Consider the following 17908-nt stretch of genomic DNA (forward strand, 5'->3'; position numbering starts at 1 on the left):
CGTTAGAGAGGAGGAACAGGATGTTAGAGAGGAAGAACAGGATGTTAGAGAGGAGGAACAGGATGTTAGAGTAGGAAGAACAGGACTTTAGAGAGGAGGAACAGGATGTTAGAGGAGGTGGAACAGGATGTTAGAGAGGAAGAACAGGATGTTAGAGAGGAGGAACAGGATGTTAGAGAGGAAGAACAGGATGTTAGAGGAAGAACAGGATGTTAGAGGAAGAGGAACAGGATGTTAGAGGAGGAGGAACGGGATGTTAAAGAGGAGAAACAGGATGTTAGAGGAAGAACTGGATGTTAGATGAAGAACAGGATGTTAGAGGAAGAACGGGATGTTAGAGAGGAGGAACAGTATGTTAGAGAGGAAGAACAGGATGTTAGAGAGGAGGAACAGGATGTTAGAGAGGAGGAACAGGATGTTAGAGGAGGAGGAACAGGATGTTAGAGGAGGAGGAACGGGATGTTAAAGAGGAGAAACAGGATGTTAGAGAGGAAGAACAGGATTTTAGAGGAGGAACAGGATGTTAAAGGAGGAAGAACAGGATGTTAGAGAGGAGGAACAGGATGTTAGAGAGGAAGAACAGGATTTTTGAGAGGAGGAACAGGATGTTAGAGAGGAGGAACAGGATGTTAGAGAGGAGGAACAGGATGTTAGAGAGGAAGAACAGGATGTTAGAGGAAGAGGAACAGGAGATGTTAGGAGGAGAACAGGATGTTAGAGAGGAGGAACAGGATGTTAGAGAGGAAGAACAGGATGTTAGAGGAGAGAGGAACAGGATGTTAGAGAGGAGGAACAGGATGTTAGAGAGGAAGAACAGGATGTTAGAGGAAGAGGAACAGGATGTTAAAGAGGAGAAACAGGATGTTAGAGGAAGAACGGGATGTTAGAGAGGAGGAACGGGATGTTAAAGAGGAGAAACAGGATGTTAGAGAGGAAGAACAGGATGTTAGAGAGGAGGAACAGGATGTTAGAGAGGAGGAACAGGATGTTAAAGAGGAGAAACAGGATGTTAGAGGAGGAGGAACAGGACGTTAGAGAGGAGGAACAGGATGTTAGAGAGGAAGAACAGGATGTTAGAGAGGAGGAACAGGATGTTAGAGGAGGAAGAACAGGACTTTAGAGAGGAGGAACAGGATGTTAGAGGAGGTGGAACAGGATGTTAGAGAGGAAGAACAGGATGTTAGAGAGGAGGAACAGGATGTTAGAGAGGAAGAACAGGATGTTAGAGGAAGAACAGGATGTTAGAGGAAGAACGGGATGTTAGAGAGGAGGAACGGGATGTTAAAGAGGAGAAACAGGATGTTAGAGAGGAAGAACAGGATTTTAGAGAGGAGGAACAGGATGTTAGAGGAAGAACAGGACGTTAGAGAGGAGGAACAGGATGTTAGAGAGGAGGAACAGGATGTTAGAGAGGAAGAACAGGATTTTAGAGGAGGAACAGGATGTTAAAGAGGAGAAACAGGATGTTAGAGGAAGAACAGGATGTTAGATGAAGAACAGGATGTTAGAGGAAGAATGGGATGTTAGAGAGGAGGAACAGTATGTTAGAGAGGAAGAACAGGATGTTAGAGAGGAGGAACAGGATGTTAGAGAGGAGGAACAGGATGTTAGAGGAAGAGGAACAGGATGTTGGGGAGGAGGAACGGGATGTTAAAGAGGAGAAACGGGATGTTAGAGAGGAGGAACAGGATGTTAGAGGAAGAACGGGATGTTAGAGAGGAGGAACAGTATGTTAGAGAGGAAGAACAGGATGTTAGAGAGGAGGAACAGGATGTTAGAGAGGAGGAACAGGATGTTAGAGAGGAGGAACAGGATGTTAGAGGAGGAGGAACAGGATGTTAGAGGAGGAGGAACGGGATGTTAAAGAGGAGAAACAGGATGTTAGAGAGGAAGAACAGGATGTTAGAGGAAGAGGAACAGGATGTTAGAGGAGGAGGAACGGGATGTTAAAGAGGAGAAACAGGATGTTAGAGAGGAAGAACAGGATTTTAGAGAGGAGGAACAGGATGTTAGAGAGGAAGAACAGGATGTTAGAGGAAGAGGAACAGGATGTTGGGGAGGAGGAACGGGATGTTAGAGAGGAAGAACAGGACGTTAGAGAGGAGGAACAGGATTTTAGAGAGGAAGAACAGGATGTTAGAGGAAGAGGAACAGGATGTAAGAGGAGGATGAACAGGATGTTAGAGAGGAGGAACAGGATGTTAGAGGAAGAACGGGATGTTAGAGAGGAGGAACGGGATGTTAAAGAGGAGAAACAGGATGTTAGAGAGGAAGAACAGGATGTTAGAGGAAGAGGAACAGGACTTTAGAGAGGAGGAACAGGATGTTAGAGGAGGAAGAACAGGATGTTAGAGGAGGAGGAACAGGATGTAAGAGGAGGATGAACAGGATGTTAGAGAGGAGGAACAGGATGTTAGAGGAAGAAAGGGATGTTAGAGAGGAGGAACAGTATGTTAGAGAGGAAGAACAGGATATTAGAGAGGAGGAACAGGATGTTAGAGAGGAGGAACAGGATGTTAGAGGAGGAGGAACAGGATGTTAGAGGAGGAGGAACGGGATGTTAAAGAGGAGAAACAGGATGTTAGAGAGGAAGAACAGGATTTTAGAGAGGAGGAACAGGATGTTAAAGAGGAGGAACAGGATGTTAGAGGAGGAGGAACAGGACGTTAGAGAGGAGGAACAGGATGTTAGAGAGGAAGAACAGGATGTTAGAGAGGAGGAACAGGATGTTAGAGGAGGAAGAACAGGATGTTAGAGAGGAGGAACAGGATGTTAGAGAGGAGGAACAGTATGTTAGAGAGGAAGAACAGGATGTTAGAGAGGAGGAACAGGATGTTAGAGAGGAGGAACAGGATGTTAAAGAGGAGAAACAGGATGTTAGAGGAGGAGGAACAGGACGTTAGAGAGGAGGAACAGGATGTTAGAGAGGAAGAACAGGATGTTAGAGAGGAGGAACAGGATGTTAGAGGAGGAAGAACAGGACTTTAGAGAGGAGGAACAGGATGTTAGAGGAGGTGGAACAGGATGTTAGAGAGGAAGAACAGGATGTTAGAGAGGAGGAACAGGATGTTAGAGAGGAAGAACAGGATGTTAGAGGAAGAACAGGATGTTAGAGGAAGAGGAACAGGATGTTAGAGGAGGAGGAACGGGATGTTAAAGAGGAGGAACAGGATGTTAGAGAGGAAGAACAGGATGTTAGAGGAAGAACAGGATGTTAGAGGAAGAACGGGATGTTAGAGAGGAGGAACGGGATGTTAAAGAGGAGAAACAGGATGTTAGAGAGGAAGAACAGGATTTTAGAGAGGAGGAACAGGATGTTAGAGAGGAAGAACAGGATGTTAGAGAGGAGGAACAGGATGTTAGAGAGGAGGAACAGGATGTTAGAGGAAGAGGAACAGGATGTTGGGGAGGAGGAACGGGATGTTAAAGAGGAGAAACGGGATGTTAGAGAGGAGGAACAGGATGTTAGAGAGGAAGAACAGGACGTTAGAGAGGAGGAACAGGATGTTAGAGAGGAAGAACAGGATTTTAGAGGAGGAACAGGATGTTAAAGAGGAGAAACAGGATGTTAGAGGAAGAACAGGATGTTAGATGAAGAACAGGATGTTAGAGGAAGAATGGGATGTTAGAGAGGAGGAACAGTATGTTAGAGAGGAAGAACAGGATGTTAGAGAGGAGGAACAGGATGTTAGAGGAAGAGGAACAGGATGTTGGGGAGGAGGAACGGGATGTTAAAGAGGAGAAACGGGATGTTAGAGAGGAGGAACAGGATGTTAGAGAGGAAGAACAGGACGTTAGAGAGGAGGAACAGGATGTTAGAGAGGAAGAAACGGGATGTTAGAGAGGAGGAACAGGATGTTAGAGAGGAAGAACAGGACGTTAGAGAGGAGGAACAGGATGTTAGAGAGGAAGAACAGGATGTTAGAGAGGAAGAACAGGATGTTAGAGGAAGAGGAACAGGATTTTAGAGAGGAGGAACAGGATGTTATAGAGGAGGAACAGGATGTTAGAGAGGAGGAACAGGATGTAAGAGGAGGTGGAACAGGATGTTAGAGAGGAGGAACAGGATGTTAGAGAGGAGGAACAGGATGTTAGAGAGGAGGAACAGGATGTTAGAGGAGGAAGAACAGGATGTTAGAGAGGAAGAACAGGACGTTAGAGAGGAGGAACAGGATGTTAGAGAGGAAGAACAGGATGTTAGAGAGGAGGAACAGGATGTTAGAGGAGGAAGAACAGGACTTTAGAGAGGAGGAACAGGATGTTAGAGGAGGTGGAACAGGATGTTAGAGAGGAAGAACAGGATGTTAGAGAGGAGGAACAGGATGTTAGAGAGGAAGAACAGGATGTTAGAGGAAGAACAGGATGTTAGAGGAAGAGGAACAGGATGTTAGAGGAGGAGGAACGGGATGTTAAAGAGGAGAAACAGGATGTTAGAGGAAGAACTGGATGTTAGATGAAGAACAGGATGTTAGAGGAAGAACGGGATGTTAGAGAGGAGGAACAGTATGTTAGAGAGGAAGAACAGGATGTTAGAGAGGAGGAACAGGATGTTAGAGAGGAGGAACAGGATGTTAGAGGAGGAGGAACAGGATGATAGAGGAGGAGGAACGGGATGTTAAAGAGGAGAAACAGGATGTAAGAGGAGGAAGAACAGGATGTTAGAGAGGAAGAACAGGATGTTAGAGGAAGAACAGGATGTTAGAGGAAGAACGGGATGTTAGAGAGGAGGAACGGGATGTTAAAGAGGAGAAACAGGATGTTAGAGAGGAAGAACAGGATTTTAGAGAGGAGGAACAGGATGTTAGAGAGGAGGAACAGGATGTTAGAGGAGGAAGAACAGGATGTTAGAGGAGGAGGAACAGGATGTAAGAGGAGGATGAACAGGATGTTAGAGAGGAGGAACAGGATGTTAGAGGAAGAAAGGGATGTTAGAGAGGAGGAACAGTATGTTAGAGAGGAAGAACAGGATATTAGAGAGGAGGAACAGGATGTTAGAGAGGAGGAACAGGATGTTAGAGGAGGAGGAACAGGATGTTAGAGGAGGAGGAACGGGATGTTAAAGAGGAGAAACAGGATGTTAGAGAGGAAGAACAGGATTTTAGAGAGGAGGAACAGGATGTTAAAGAGGAGGAACAGGATGTTAGAGGAGGAGGAACAGGACGTTAGAGAGGAGGAACAGGATGTTAGAGAGGAAGAACAGGATGTTAGAGAGGAGGAACAGGATGTTAGAGGAGGAAGAACAGGATGTTAGAGAGGAGGAACAGTATGTTAGAGAGGAAGAACAGGATATTAGAGAGGAGGAACAGGATGTTAGAGGAGGAAGAACAGGACTTTAGAGAGGAGGAACAGGATGTTAGAGGAGGTGGAACAGGATGTTAGAGAGGAAGAACAGGATGTTAGAGAGGAGGAACAGGATGTTAGAGAGGAAGAACAGGATGTTAGAGGAAGAACAGGATGTTAGAGGAAGAGGAACAGGATGTTAGAGGAGGAGGAACGGGATGTTAAAGAGGAGAAACAGGATGTTAGAGGAAGAACTGGATGTTAGATGAAGAACAGGATGTTAGGGGAAGAACGGGATGTTAGAGAGGAGGAACAGTATGTTAGAGAGGAAGAACAGGATGTTAGAGAGGAGGAACAGGATGTTAGAGAGGAGGAACAGGATGTTAGAGGAGGAGGAACAGGATGTTAGAGGAGGAGGAACGGGATGTTAAAGAGGAGAAACAGGATGTTAGAGAGGAAGAACAGGATTTTAGAGGAGGAACAGGATGTTAAAGGAGGAAGAACAGGATGTTAGAGAGGAGGAACAGGATGTTAGAGAGGAAGAACAGGATTTTAGAGAGGAGGAAAAAGATGTTAGAGAGGAGGAACAGGATGTTAGAGAGGAGGAACAGGATGTTAGAGAGGAAGAACAGGATGTTAGAGGAAGAGGAAGAGGATGTTAAAGAGGAGAAACAGGATGTTAGAGGAAGAACAGGATGTTAGATGAAGAACAGGATGTTAGAGGAAGAACGGGATGTTAGAGAGGAGGAACGGGATGTTAAAGAGGAGAAACAGGATGTTAGAGAGGAAGAACAGGATGTTAGAGAGGAGGAACAGGATGTTAGAGGAGGAGGAACAGGATGTTAGAGGAGGAGGAACGGGATGGTAAAGAGGAGAAACAGGATGTTAGAGAGGAGGAACAGTATGTTAGAGAGGAAGAACAGGATGTTAGAGAGGAGGAACAGGATGTTAGAGGAAGAACAGGATGTTAGAGGAAGAACGGGATGTTAGAGAGGAGGAACGGGATGGTAAAGAGGAGAAACAGGATGTTAGAGAGGAGGAACAGTATGTTAGAGAGTAAGAACAGGATGTTAGAGAGGAAGAACAGGATGTTAGAGGAAGAACAGGATGTTAGAGGAAGAACGGGATGTTAGAGAGGAGGAACGGGATGTTAAAGAGGAGAAACAGGATGTTAGAGAGGAAGAACAGGATTTTAGAGAGGAGGAACAGGATGTTAGAGAGGAGGAACAGGATGTTAGAGGAGGAAGAACAGGATGTTAGAGGAGGAGGAACAGGATGTAAGAGGAGGATGAACAGGATGTTAGAGAGGAGGAACAGGATGTTAGAGGAAGAAAGGGATGTTAGAGAGGAGGAACAGTATGTTAGAGAGGAAGAACAGGATATTAGAGAGGAGGAACAGGATGTTAGAGAGGAGGAACAGGATGTTAGAGGAGGAGGAACAGGATGTTAGAGGAGGAGGAACGGGATGTTAAAGAGGAGAAACAGGATGTTAGAGAGGAAGAACAGGATTTTAGAGAGGAGGAACAGGATGTTAAAGAGGAGGAACAGGATGTTAGAGGAGGAGGAACAGGACGTTAGAGAGGAGGAACAGGATGTTAGAGAGGAAGAACAGGATGTTAGAGAGGAGGAACAGGATGTTAGAGGAGGAAGAACAGGATGTTAGAGAGGAGGAACAGTATGTTAGAGAGGAAGAACAGGATATTAGAGAGGAGGAACAGGATGTTAGAGGAGGAAGAACAGGACTTTAGAGAGGAGGAACAGGATGTTAGAGGAGGTGGAACAGGATGTTAGAGAGGAAGAACAGGATGTTAGAGAGGAGGAACAGGATGTTAGAGAGGAAGAACAGGATGTTAGAGGAAGAACAGGATGTTAGAGGAAGAGGAACAGGATGTTAGAGGAGGAGGAACGGGATGTTAAAGAGGAGAAACAGGATGTTAGAGGAAGAACTGGATGTTAGATGAAGAACAGGATGTTAGAGGAAGAACGGGATGTTAGAGAGGAGGAACAGTATGTTAGAGAGGAAGAACAGGATGTTAGAGAGGAGGAACAGGATGTTAGAGAGGAGGAACAGGATGTTAGAGGAGGAGGAACAGGATGTTAGAGGAGGAGGAACGGGATGTTAAAGAGGAGAAACAGGATGTTAGAGAGGAAGAACAGGATTTTAGAGGAGGAACAGGATGTTAAAGGAGGAAGAACAGGATGTTAGAGAGGAGGAACAGGATGTTAGAGAGGAAGAACAGGATTTTAGAGAGGAGGAAAAAGATGTTAGAGAGGAGGAACAGGATGTTAGAGAGGAGGAACAGGATGTTAGAGAGGAAGAACAGGATGTTAGAGGAAGAGGAACAGGATGTTAAAGAGGAGAAACAGGATGTTAGAGGAAGAACAGGATGTTAGATGAAGAACAGGATGTTAGAGGAAGAACGGGATGTTAGAGAGGAGGAACGGGATGTTAAAGAGGAGAAACAGGATGTTAGAGAGGAAGAACAGGATGTTAGAGAGGAGGAACAGGATGTTAGAGGAGGAGGAACAGGATGTTAGAGGAGGAGGAACGGGATGGTAAAGAGGAGAAACAGGATGTTAGAGAGGAGGAACAGTATGTTAGAGAGGAAGAACAGGATGTTAGAGAGGAGGAACAGGATGTTAAAGAGGAGAAACAGGATGTTAGAGGAGGAGGAACAGGACGTTAGAGAGGAGGAACAGGATGTTAGAGAGGAAGAACAGGATGTTAGAGAGGAGGAACAGGATGTTAGAGGAGGAAGAACAGGACTTTAGAGAGGAGGAACAGGATGTTAGAGGAGGTGGAACAGGATGTTAGAGAGGAAGAACAGGATGTTAGAGAGGAGGAACAGGATGTTAGAGAGGAAGAACAGGATGTTAGAGGAAGAACAGGATGTTAGAGGAAGAACGGGATGTTAGAGAGGAGGAACGGGATGTTAAAGAGGAGAAACAGGATGTTAGAGAGGAAGAACAGGATTTTAGAGGAGGAACAGGATGTTAAAGAGGAGAAACAAGATGTTAGAGGAAGAACAGGATGTTAGATGAAGAACAGGATGTTAGAGGAAGAATGGGATGTTAGAGAGGAGGAACAGTATGTTAGAGAGGAAGAACAGGATGTTAGAGAGGAGGAACAGGATGTTAGAGAGGAGGAACAGGATGTTAGAGGAAGAGGAACAGGATGTTGGGGAGGAGGAACGGGATGTTAAAGAGGAGAAACGGGATGTTAGAGAGGAGGAACAGGATGTTAGAGAGGAAGAACAGGACGTTAGACAGGAGGAACAGGATGTTAGAGAGGAAGAACAGGATGTTAGAGAGGAAGAACAGGATGTTAGAGGAAGAGGAACAGGATTTTAGAGAGGAGGAACAGGATGTTAGAGAGGAGGAACAGGATGTAGAGGAGGAGGAACAGGATGTTAGAGGAGGAGGAACGGGATGGTAAAGAGGAGAAACAGGATGTTAGAGAGGAGGAACAGTATGTTAGAGAGGAAGAACAGGATGTTAGAGAGGAGGAACAGGATGTTAAAGAGGAGAAACAGGATGTTAGAGGAGGAGGAACAGGACGTTAGAGAGGAGGAACAGGATGTTAGAGAGGAAGAACAGGATGTTAGAGGAGGAGGAACAGGATGTTAGAGGAGGAGGAACGGGATGGTAAAGAGGAGAAACAGGATGTTAGAGAGGAGGAACAGTATGTTAGAGAGGAAGAACAGGATGTTAGAGAGGAGGAACAGGATGTTAAAGAGGAGAAACAGGATGTTAGAGGAGGAGGAACAGGACGTTAGAGAGGAGGAACAGGATGTTAGAGAGGAAGAACAGGATGTTAGAGAGGAGGAACAGGATGTTAGAGGAGGAAGAACAGGACTTTAGAGAGGAGGAACAGGATGTTAGAGGAGGTGGAACAGGATGTTAGAGAGGAAGAACAGGATGTTAGAGAGGAGGAACAGGATGTTAGAGAGGAAGAACAGGATGTTAGAGGAAGAACAGGATGTTAGAGGAAGAACGGGATGTTAGAGAGGAGGAACGGGATGTTAAAGAGGAGAAACAGGATGTTAGAGAGGAAGAACAGGATTTTAGAGGAGGAACAGGATGTTAAAGAGGAGAAACAGGATGTTAGAGGAAGAACAGGATGTTAGATGAAGAACAGGATGTTAGAGGAAGAATGGGATGTTAGAGAGGAGGAACAGTATGTTAGAGAGGAGGAACAGGATGTTAGAGAGGAAGAACAGGATGTTAGAGAGGAGGAACAGGATGTTAGAGGAGGAAGAACAGGACTTTAGAGAGGAGGAACAGGATGTTAGAGGAGGTGGAACAGGATGTTAGAGAGGAAGAACAGGATGTTAGAGAGGAGGAACAGGATGTTAGAGAGGAAGAACAGGATGTTAGAGGAAGAACAGGATGTTAGAGGAAGAACGGGATGTTAGAGAGGAGGAACGGGATGTTAAAGAGGAGAAACAGGATGTTAGAGAGGAAGAACAGGATTTTAGAGGAGGAACAGGATGTTAAAGAGGAGAAACAGGATGTTAGAGGAAGAACAGGATGTTAGATGAAGAACAGGATGTTAGAGGAAGAATGGGATGTTAGAGAGGAGGAACAGTATGTTAGAGAGGAAGAACAGGATGTTAGAGAGGAGGAACAGGATGTTAGAGAGGAGGAACAGGATGTTAGAGGAAGAGGAACAGGATGTTGGGGAGGAGGAACGGGATGTTAAAGAGGAGAAACGGGATGTTAGAGAGGAGGAACAGGATGTTAGAGAGGAAGAACAGGATGTTAGAGAGGAAGAACAGGATGTTAGAGGAAGAGGAACAGGATTTTAGAGAGGAGGAACAGGATGTTAGAGAGGAGGAACAGGATGTAGAGGAGGAAGAACAGGATGTTAGAGAGGAGGAACAGGATGTTAGAGAGGAAGAACAGGATGTTAGAGGAGGAGGAACAGGACGTTAGAGGAGGAAGAACAGGATGTTAGAGAGGAGGAACAGGATGTAAGAGGAGGTGGAACAGGATGTTAGAGAGGAGGAACAGGATGTTAGAGAGGAGGAACAGGATGTTAGAGGAGGAAGAACAGGATGTTAGAGAGGAAGAACAGGACGTTAGAGAGGAGGAACAGGATGTTAGAGAGGAAGAACAGGATGTTAGAGAGGAGGAACAGGATGTTAGAGGAGGAAGAACAGGACTTTAGAGAGGAGGAACAGGATGTTAGAGGAGGTGGAACAGGATGTTAGAGAGGAAGAACAGGATGTTAGAGAGGAGGAACAGGATGTTAGAGAGGAAGAACAGGATGTTAGAGGAAGAGGAACGGGATGTTAAAGAGGAGAAACAGGATGTTAGAGGAAGAACTGGATGTTAGATGAAGAACAGGATGTTAGAGGAAGAACGGGATGTTAGAGAGGAGGAACAGTATGTTAGAGAGGAAGAACAGGATGTTAGAGAGGAGGAACAGGATGTTAGAGAGGAGGAACAGGATGTTAGAGGAGGAGGAACAGGATGTTAGAGGAGGAGGAACGGGATGTTAAAGAGGAGAAACAGGATGTTAGAGAGGAAGAACAGGATTTTAGAGGAGGAACAGGATGTTAGAGGAGGAGGAACGGGATGGTAAAGAGGAGAAACAGGATGTTAGAGAGGAGGAACAGTATGTTAGAGAGGAAGAACAGGATGTTAGAGAGGAGGAACAGGATGTTAAAGAGGAGAAACAGGATGTTAGAGGAGGAGGAACAGGACGTTAGAGAGGAGGAACAGGATGTTAGAGAGGAAGAACAGGATGTTAGAGAGGAGGAACAGGATGTTAGAGGAGGAAGAACAGGACTTTAGAGAGGAGGAACAGGATGTTAGAGGAGGTGGAACAGGATGTTAGAGAGGAAGAACAGGATGTTAGAGAGGAGGAACAGGATGTTAGAGAGGAAGAACAGGATGTTAGAGGAAGAACAGGATGTTAGAGGAAGAACGGGATGTTAGAGAGGAGGAACGGGATGTTAAAGAGGAGAAACAGGATGTTAGAGAGGAAGAGGAAGAGGATGTTGGGGAGGAGGAACGGGATGTTAAAGAGGAAGAACGGGATGTTAGAGAGGAGGAACAGTATGTTAGAGAGGAAGAACAGGATGTTAGAGAGGAGGAACAGGATGTTAGAGGAGGAAGAACAGGATGTTAGAGAGGAAGAACAGGATGTTAGAGAGGAGGAACAGGATGTTAGAGAGGAAGAACAGGATGTTAGAGGAGGAGGAACAGGACGTTAAAGAGGAGAAACAGGATGTTAGAGAGGAAGAACAGGATTTTAGAGAGGAGGAACAGGATGTTAGAGAGGAGGAACAGGATGTTAGAGAGGAAGAACAGGATGTTAGAGGAAGAGGAACAGGATGTTGGGGAGGAGGAACGGGATGTTAGAGAGGAAGAACAGGACGTTAGAGAGGAGGAACAGGATTTTAGAGAGGAAGAACAGGATGTTAGAGGAAGAGGAACAGGATGTAAGAGGAGGTGGAACAGGATGTTAGAGAGGAAGAACAGGATGTTAGAGAGGAGGAACAGGATGTTAGAGAGGAGAAACAGGATGTTAGAGGAAGAGGAACAGGATGTTAGAGGAGGAGGAACGGGATGTTAAAGAGGAAGAACAGGATGTTAGAGAGGAGGAACAGGATGTTAGAGAGGAAGAACAGGATGTTAGAGGAGGAGGAACAGGACGTTAGAGGAGGAAGAACAGGATGTTAGAGAGGAGGAACAGGATGTAAGAGGAGGTGGAACAGGATGTTAGAGAGGAGGAACAGGATGTTAGAGGAGGAGGAACAGGATGTTAGAGAGGAAGAACAGGATATTAGAGAGGAGGAACAGGATGTTAGAGAGGAGGAACAGGATGTTAGAGGAGGAGGAACAGGATGTTAGAGGAGGAGGAACGGGATGTTAAAGAGGAGAAACAGGATGTTAGAGAGGAAGAACAGGATTTTAGAGAGGAGGAACAGGATGTTAAAGAGGAGGAACAGGATGTTAGAGGAGGAGGAACAGGACGTTAAAGAGGAGAAACAGGATGTTAGAGAGGAAGAACAGGATTTTAGAGAGGAGGAACAGGATGTTAGAGAGGAGGAACAGGATGTTAGAGAGGAAGAACAGGATGTTAGAGGAAGAGGAACAGGATGTTGGGGAGGAGGAACGGGATGTTAGAGAGGAAGAACAGGACGTTAGAGAGGAGGAACAGGATTTTAGAGAGGAAGAACAGGATGTTAGAGGAAGAGGAACAGGATGTAAGAGGAGGTGGAACAGGATGTTAGAGAGGAAGAACAGGATGTTAGAGAGGAGGAACAGGATGTTAGAGAGGAAGAACAGGATGTTAGAGGAAGAGGAACAGGATGTTAGAGGAGGAGGAACGGGATGTTAAAGAGGAAGAACAGGATTTTAGAGAGGAGGAACAGGATGTTAGAGAGGAGGAACAGGATGTTAGAGAGGAAGAACAGGATGTTAGATGAAGAACAGGATGTTAGAGGAAGAACGGGATGTTAGAGAGGAGGAACAGTATGTTAGAGAGGAAGAACAGGATGTTAGAGAGGAGGAACAGGATGTTAGAGGAGGAAGAACAGGATGTTAGAGAGGAGGAACAGGATGTTAGAGAGGAAGAACAGGATTTTAGAGGAGGAACAGGATGTTAAAGAGGAGAAACAGGATGTTAGAGGAAGAACAGGATGTTAGATGAAGAACAGGATGTTAGAGGAAGAATGGGATGTTAGAGAGGAGGAACAGTATGTTAGAGAGGAAGAACAGGATGTTAGAGAGGAGGAACAGGATGTTAGAGAGGAGGAACAGGATGTTAGAGGAAGAGGAACAGGATGTTGGGGAGGAGGAACGGGATGTTAAAGAGGAGAAACGGGATGTTAGAGAGGAGGAACAGGATGTTAGAGAGGAAGAACAGGACGTTAGAGAGGAGGAACAGGATGTTAGAGAGGAAGAACAGGATGTTAGAGAGGAAGAACAGGATGTTAGAGGAAGAGGAACAGGATTTTAGAGAGGAGGAACAGGATGTTAGAGAGGAGGAACAGGATGTAGAGGAGGAAGAACAGGATGTTAGAGAGGAGGAACAGGATGTTAGAGAGGAAGAACAGGATGTTAGAGGAGGAGGAACAGGACGTTAGAGGAGGAAGAACAGGATGTTAGAGAGGAGGAACAGGATGTAAGAGGAGGTGGAACAGGATGTTAGAGAGGAGGAACAGGATGTTAGAGAGGAGGAACAGGATGTTAGAGAGGAGGAACAGGATGTTAGAGGAGGAAGAACAGGATGTTAGAGAGGAAGAACAGGACGTTAGAGAGGAGGAACAGGATGTTAGAGAGGAAGAACAGGATGTTAGAGAGGAGGAACAGGATGTTAGAGGAGGAAGAACAGGACTTTAGAGAGGAGGAACAGGATGTTAGAGGAGGTGGAACAGGATGTTAGAGAGGAAGAACAGGATGTTAGAGGAAGAACAGGATGTTAGAGAGGAGGAACAGTATGTTAGAGAGGAATAACAGGATGTTAGAGAGGAGGAACAGGATGTTAGAGAGGAGGAACAGGATGTTAGAGGAGGAGGAACAGGATGTTAGAGGAGGAGGAACGGGATGTTAAAGAGGAGAAACATGATGTTAGAGAGGAAGAACAGGATTTTAGAGGAGGAACAGGATGTTAAAGAGGAGAAACAGGATGTTAGAGGAAGAACAGGATGTTAGATGAAGAACAGGATGTTAGAGGAAGAACGGGATGTTAGAGAGGAGGAACAGTATGTTAGAGAGGAAAAACAGGATGTTAGAGAGGAGGAACAGGATGTTAGAGAGGAGGAACAGGATGTTAGAGGAAGAGGAACAGGATGTTGGGGAGGAGGAACGGGATGTTAAAGAGGAGAAACGGGATGTTAGAGAGGAGGAACAGGATGTTAGAGAGGAAGAACAGGACGTTAGAGAGGAAAAACAGGATGTTAGAGAGGAGGAACAGGATGTTAGAGAGGAGGAACAGGATGTTAGAGGAAGAGGAACAGGATGTTGGGGAGGAGGAACGGGATGTTAAAGAGGAGAAACGGGATGTTAGAGAGGAGGAACAGGATGTTAGAGAGGAAGAACAGGACGTTAGAGAGGAGGAACAGGATGTTAGAGAGGAAGAACAGGATGTTAGAGAGGAAGAACAGGATGTTAGAGGAAGAGGAACAGGATGTTAGAGAGGAGGAACAGGATGTTAGAGAGGAGGAACAGGATGTTAGAGAGGAAGAACAGGACGTTAGAGAGGAGGAACAGGATGTTAGAGGAGGAGGAACAGGATGTTAGAGAGGAGGAACAGGATGTTAGAGAGGAAGAACAGGACGTTAGAGAGGAGGAACAGGATTTTAGAGAGGAAGAACAGGATGTTAGAGGAAGAGGAACAGGATGTAAGAGGAGGTGGAACAGGATGTTAGAGAGGAAGAACAGGATGTTAGAAAGGAGGAACAGGATGTTAGAGAGGAAGAACAGGATGTTAGAGGAAGAGGAACAGGATGTTAGAGGAGGAGGAACAGGATGTTAGAGGAGGATGAACAGGATGTTAGAGAGGAGGAACAGGATGTTAGAGGAGGAGGAACAGGATGTTAGAGAGGAGGAACAGGATGTTAGAGGAGGAGGACCAGGATGTAAGAGGAGGATGAACAGGATGTTAGAGAGGAGGAACAGGATGTTAGAGAGGAGGAACAGGATGTTAGAGGAGGAAGAACAGGATGTTAGAGAGGAGGAACAGGATGTTAGAGGAGGAGGAACAGGACGTTAGAGGAGGAAGAACAGGATGTCAGAGGAGGAAGAACAGGATGTTAGAGAGGAAGAACAGGATGTTAGAGAGGAGGAACAGGATGTTAGAGGAGGAAGAACAGGATGTTAGAGGAGGATGAACAGGATGTTAGAGAGGAGGAACAGGATGTTAGAGAGGAGGAACAGGATGTTAGAGAGGAAGAACAGGATGTTAGAGAGGAGGAACAGGATGTTAGAGAGGAGGAACAGGATGTTAGAGAGGAGGAACAGGATGTTAGAGGAGGAAGAACAGGATGTTAGAGGAGGAGGAACAGGATGTTAGAGAGGAGGAACAGGATGTTAGAGAGGAGGCGGAACAGGATGTTAGAGAGGAAGAACAGGATGTTAGAGAGGAAGAACAGGATGTTAGAGAGGAGGAACAGGACGTTAGAGAGGAGGAACAGGATGTTAGAGGAGGAGGAACAGGATGTTAGAGAGGAGGAACAGGATGTTAGAGAGGAGGAACAGGATGGTAGAGAGGAAGAACAGGATGTTAGAGAGGAACAACAGGATGTTAGAGAGGAGGAACAGGATGTTAGAGAGGAGGAACAGGATGTTAGAGAGGAGGAACTGGATGTTAGAGGAGGAGGAACAGGATGTTAGAGAGGAAGAACAGGATGTTAGAGAGGAAGAACAGGATGTTAGAGAGGAGGAACAGGATGTTAGAGGAGGAGGAACAGGATGTTAGAGAGGAGGAACAGGATGTTAGAGAGGAGGAACAGGATGTTAGAGAGGAGGAACAGGATGTTAGAGAGGAAGAACAGGATGTTAGAGAGGAGGAACAGGATGTTAGAGAGAAAGAACAGGATGTTAGAGAGGAAGAACAGGATGTTAGAGAGGAAGAACAGGATGTTAGAGAGGACAGGTTAAGAAAGGTTATGACAAGTTATAATATGACATTACGGAGAAGGACAGATGGCAATATCTTAGGTCTCTCTTATCACAACAACATTTTACATTTTTAGTCATTTAGCAGACACTCTTATCCAGAGCGACTTACAGTAGTGAATGCATACATTTCATTTTCATGCAATTTTTTTTTTTTTTTTTTTTGTACTGGTCCCCTGTGGCAATTGAACCCACAACCCTGGCGTTGCAAACACCATGCTCTACCAACTGAGCTAAAGGGAAGCAAGATGTTAGCTTACATCTCACAACACATTACGGTGAGAAGACGCACTAACAGGCCATCTACCACAGGGTGAAAAAGATTCTTCAAGAATTGGTGTCGTTTGAGGTCAGGACCAAAGGTCAAGCTTCTGACAAACCTAGCGAAAGTGTATTCTACAAAGTATTCTACTATAGACAACTAAATAGTACTTTCTCAATATTACTACAGATGAACCACTATGTCCCTAGAGCCCATACTTCATGTAGTGCCAGAGAGTGTCCGTATCGTCCCATGACTGAGTTGACAGAGAGGTTGAGAGACAGCCAGCGCTGGGAGCTGAGGTTATACCTGGGAGGAGAGATGAGAGAGAGAGAGAGAAGTTCAGGACCAAAAAAGCATCACAGGCCAGACACAGGTAGGCCAGACACAGGTGAGCCAGACCCAGGTAGGCCAGACCCAGGTAGGCCAGACAAAGGTAGAACCAGACACAGGTAGTCCAGACCCAGGTAGGCCAGACACAGGTAGGCCAGACCCAGGTAGGCCAGACAAAGGTAGGCCAGACACAGGTAGGCCAGACCCAGGTAGGCCAGACACAGGCAGGCCAGACCCAGGTAGGCCAGACACATGCAGTCCAGACCCAGGTAGGCCAGACCCAGGTAGGCCAAGTAGGGTTTGGTTTCATTATGGGTTCATTTCCTTGACACAAATTGAGCATAATCCTGGACTAAAATAATATTCTCCATTGAGTTAGCATCTGCTGGGGGCAAGAGGTCCGGTGGCATGCCCCCCCTCCAGGATAATATTTTTGTTGAACGACTGTAAGGTCACTTCTGATGACTTTTATAAAGACATTCTACTACAAAATATATCTGAAACATAACTGATACACGCTACTGAACTGTACAGAGATGATGGTGGCTGTATGCTCGTGGTAACTGACCTAAATGACTATCGCCCCCGTAGCACTCACTTCTGTCACCATGAAGTACTTTGAGAGGCTAAATGCATCGTCCGCAACTGCGGACGAGGGTAGTGAGGTGAGCCCAACTCATTACCGGGGGCAAACTACCTGCCCTCCAGGACACCTACACCTATGTCACAGGAAGGCCAAAAAGATCATCAAGGACAACAACCACACGAACCACTGCCTGTTCACCCCGCTATCATCCAGAAGGCGAGGTCAGTACAGGTGCATCAAAGCTGGGACCTGAGAGACTGAAAAACAGCTTCTGTCTCAAGGCCATCAGACTGTTAAACAGCTTCTATCTCAAGGCCATCAGACTGTTAAATAGTCAGGAAAACTGAAATCCTATAAAAATAGCATCAAAATGTATCAAAAACATTGACATGTGCAGGAAAATATTATCTAATGAAACATCTGAAATTAAGTCGTATTTTGTCTAAAATAGATAAATTGATTGATCCAAATTGTTGTATTTCGCTATCAACAAAATGTTTAAAATGATCAACTAAGCTCAGCAAAAAAAGAAACGTCGTCTCACTGTCAACTGTGTTGATTTTCAGCAAACTTAACATGTGTAAATATTTGTATGAACATAAGATTCAACAACTGAGACATAAACTGAACAAGTTCCACAGACATGTGACTAACATAAATTTAATAATGTGTCCCTGAACGAGGGGGGGGGTCAAAATCAAAAGTAACAGTCAGTATCTGGTGTGGCCACCAGCTGCATTAAATACTGCAGTGCATCTCCTCCTCATCGACCGCACCAGATCTGCCAGTTCTTGCTGTGAGATGTTACCCCACTC

General features: G+C 45.5%; 1 protein-coding gene across 5 annotated transcripts in view; it reads right to left on the bottom strand.

The window, feature by feature from the left end:
- LOC106591480 (attractin) overlaps positions 1-17908 on the bottom strand; it is a 752137-nt gene that overhangs the window by 572461 nt on the left and 161768 nt on the right. For all 5 annotated transcript variants that reach the window (XM_045723805.2, XM_045723804.2, XM_045723802.2 and 2 more), the window contains exon 7: positions 16393-16483. In XM_045723805.2, coding sequence (XP_045579761.1) covers positions 16393-16483 — 91 coding nt within the window. The remainder of the gene's footprint in view (positions 1-16392; positions 16484-17908) is intronic.

The sequence above is a fragment of the Salmo salar genome, chromosome 09 (genome assembly GCF_965601325.2).
Source record: "Salmo salar chromosome 09, fSalSal1, whole genome shotgun sequence".
Classification (NCBI taxonomy): domain Eukaryota; kingdom Metazoa; phylum Chordata; class Actinopteri; order Salmoniformes; family Salmonidae; genus Salmo; species Salmo salar.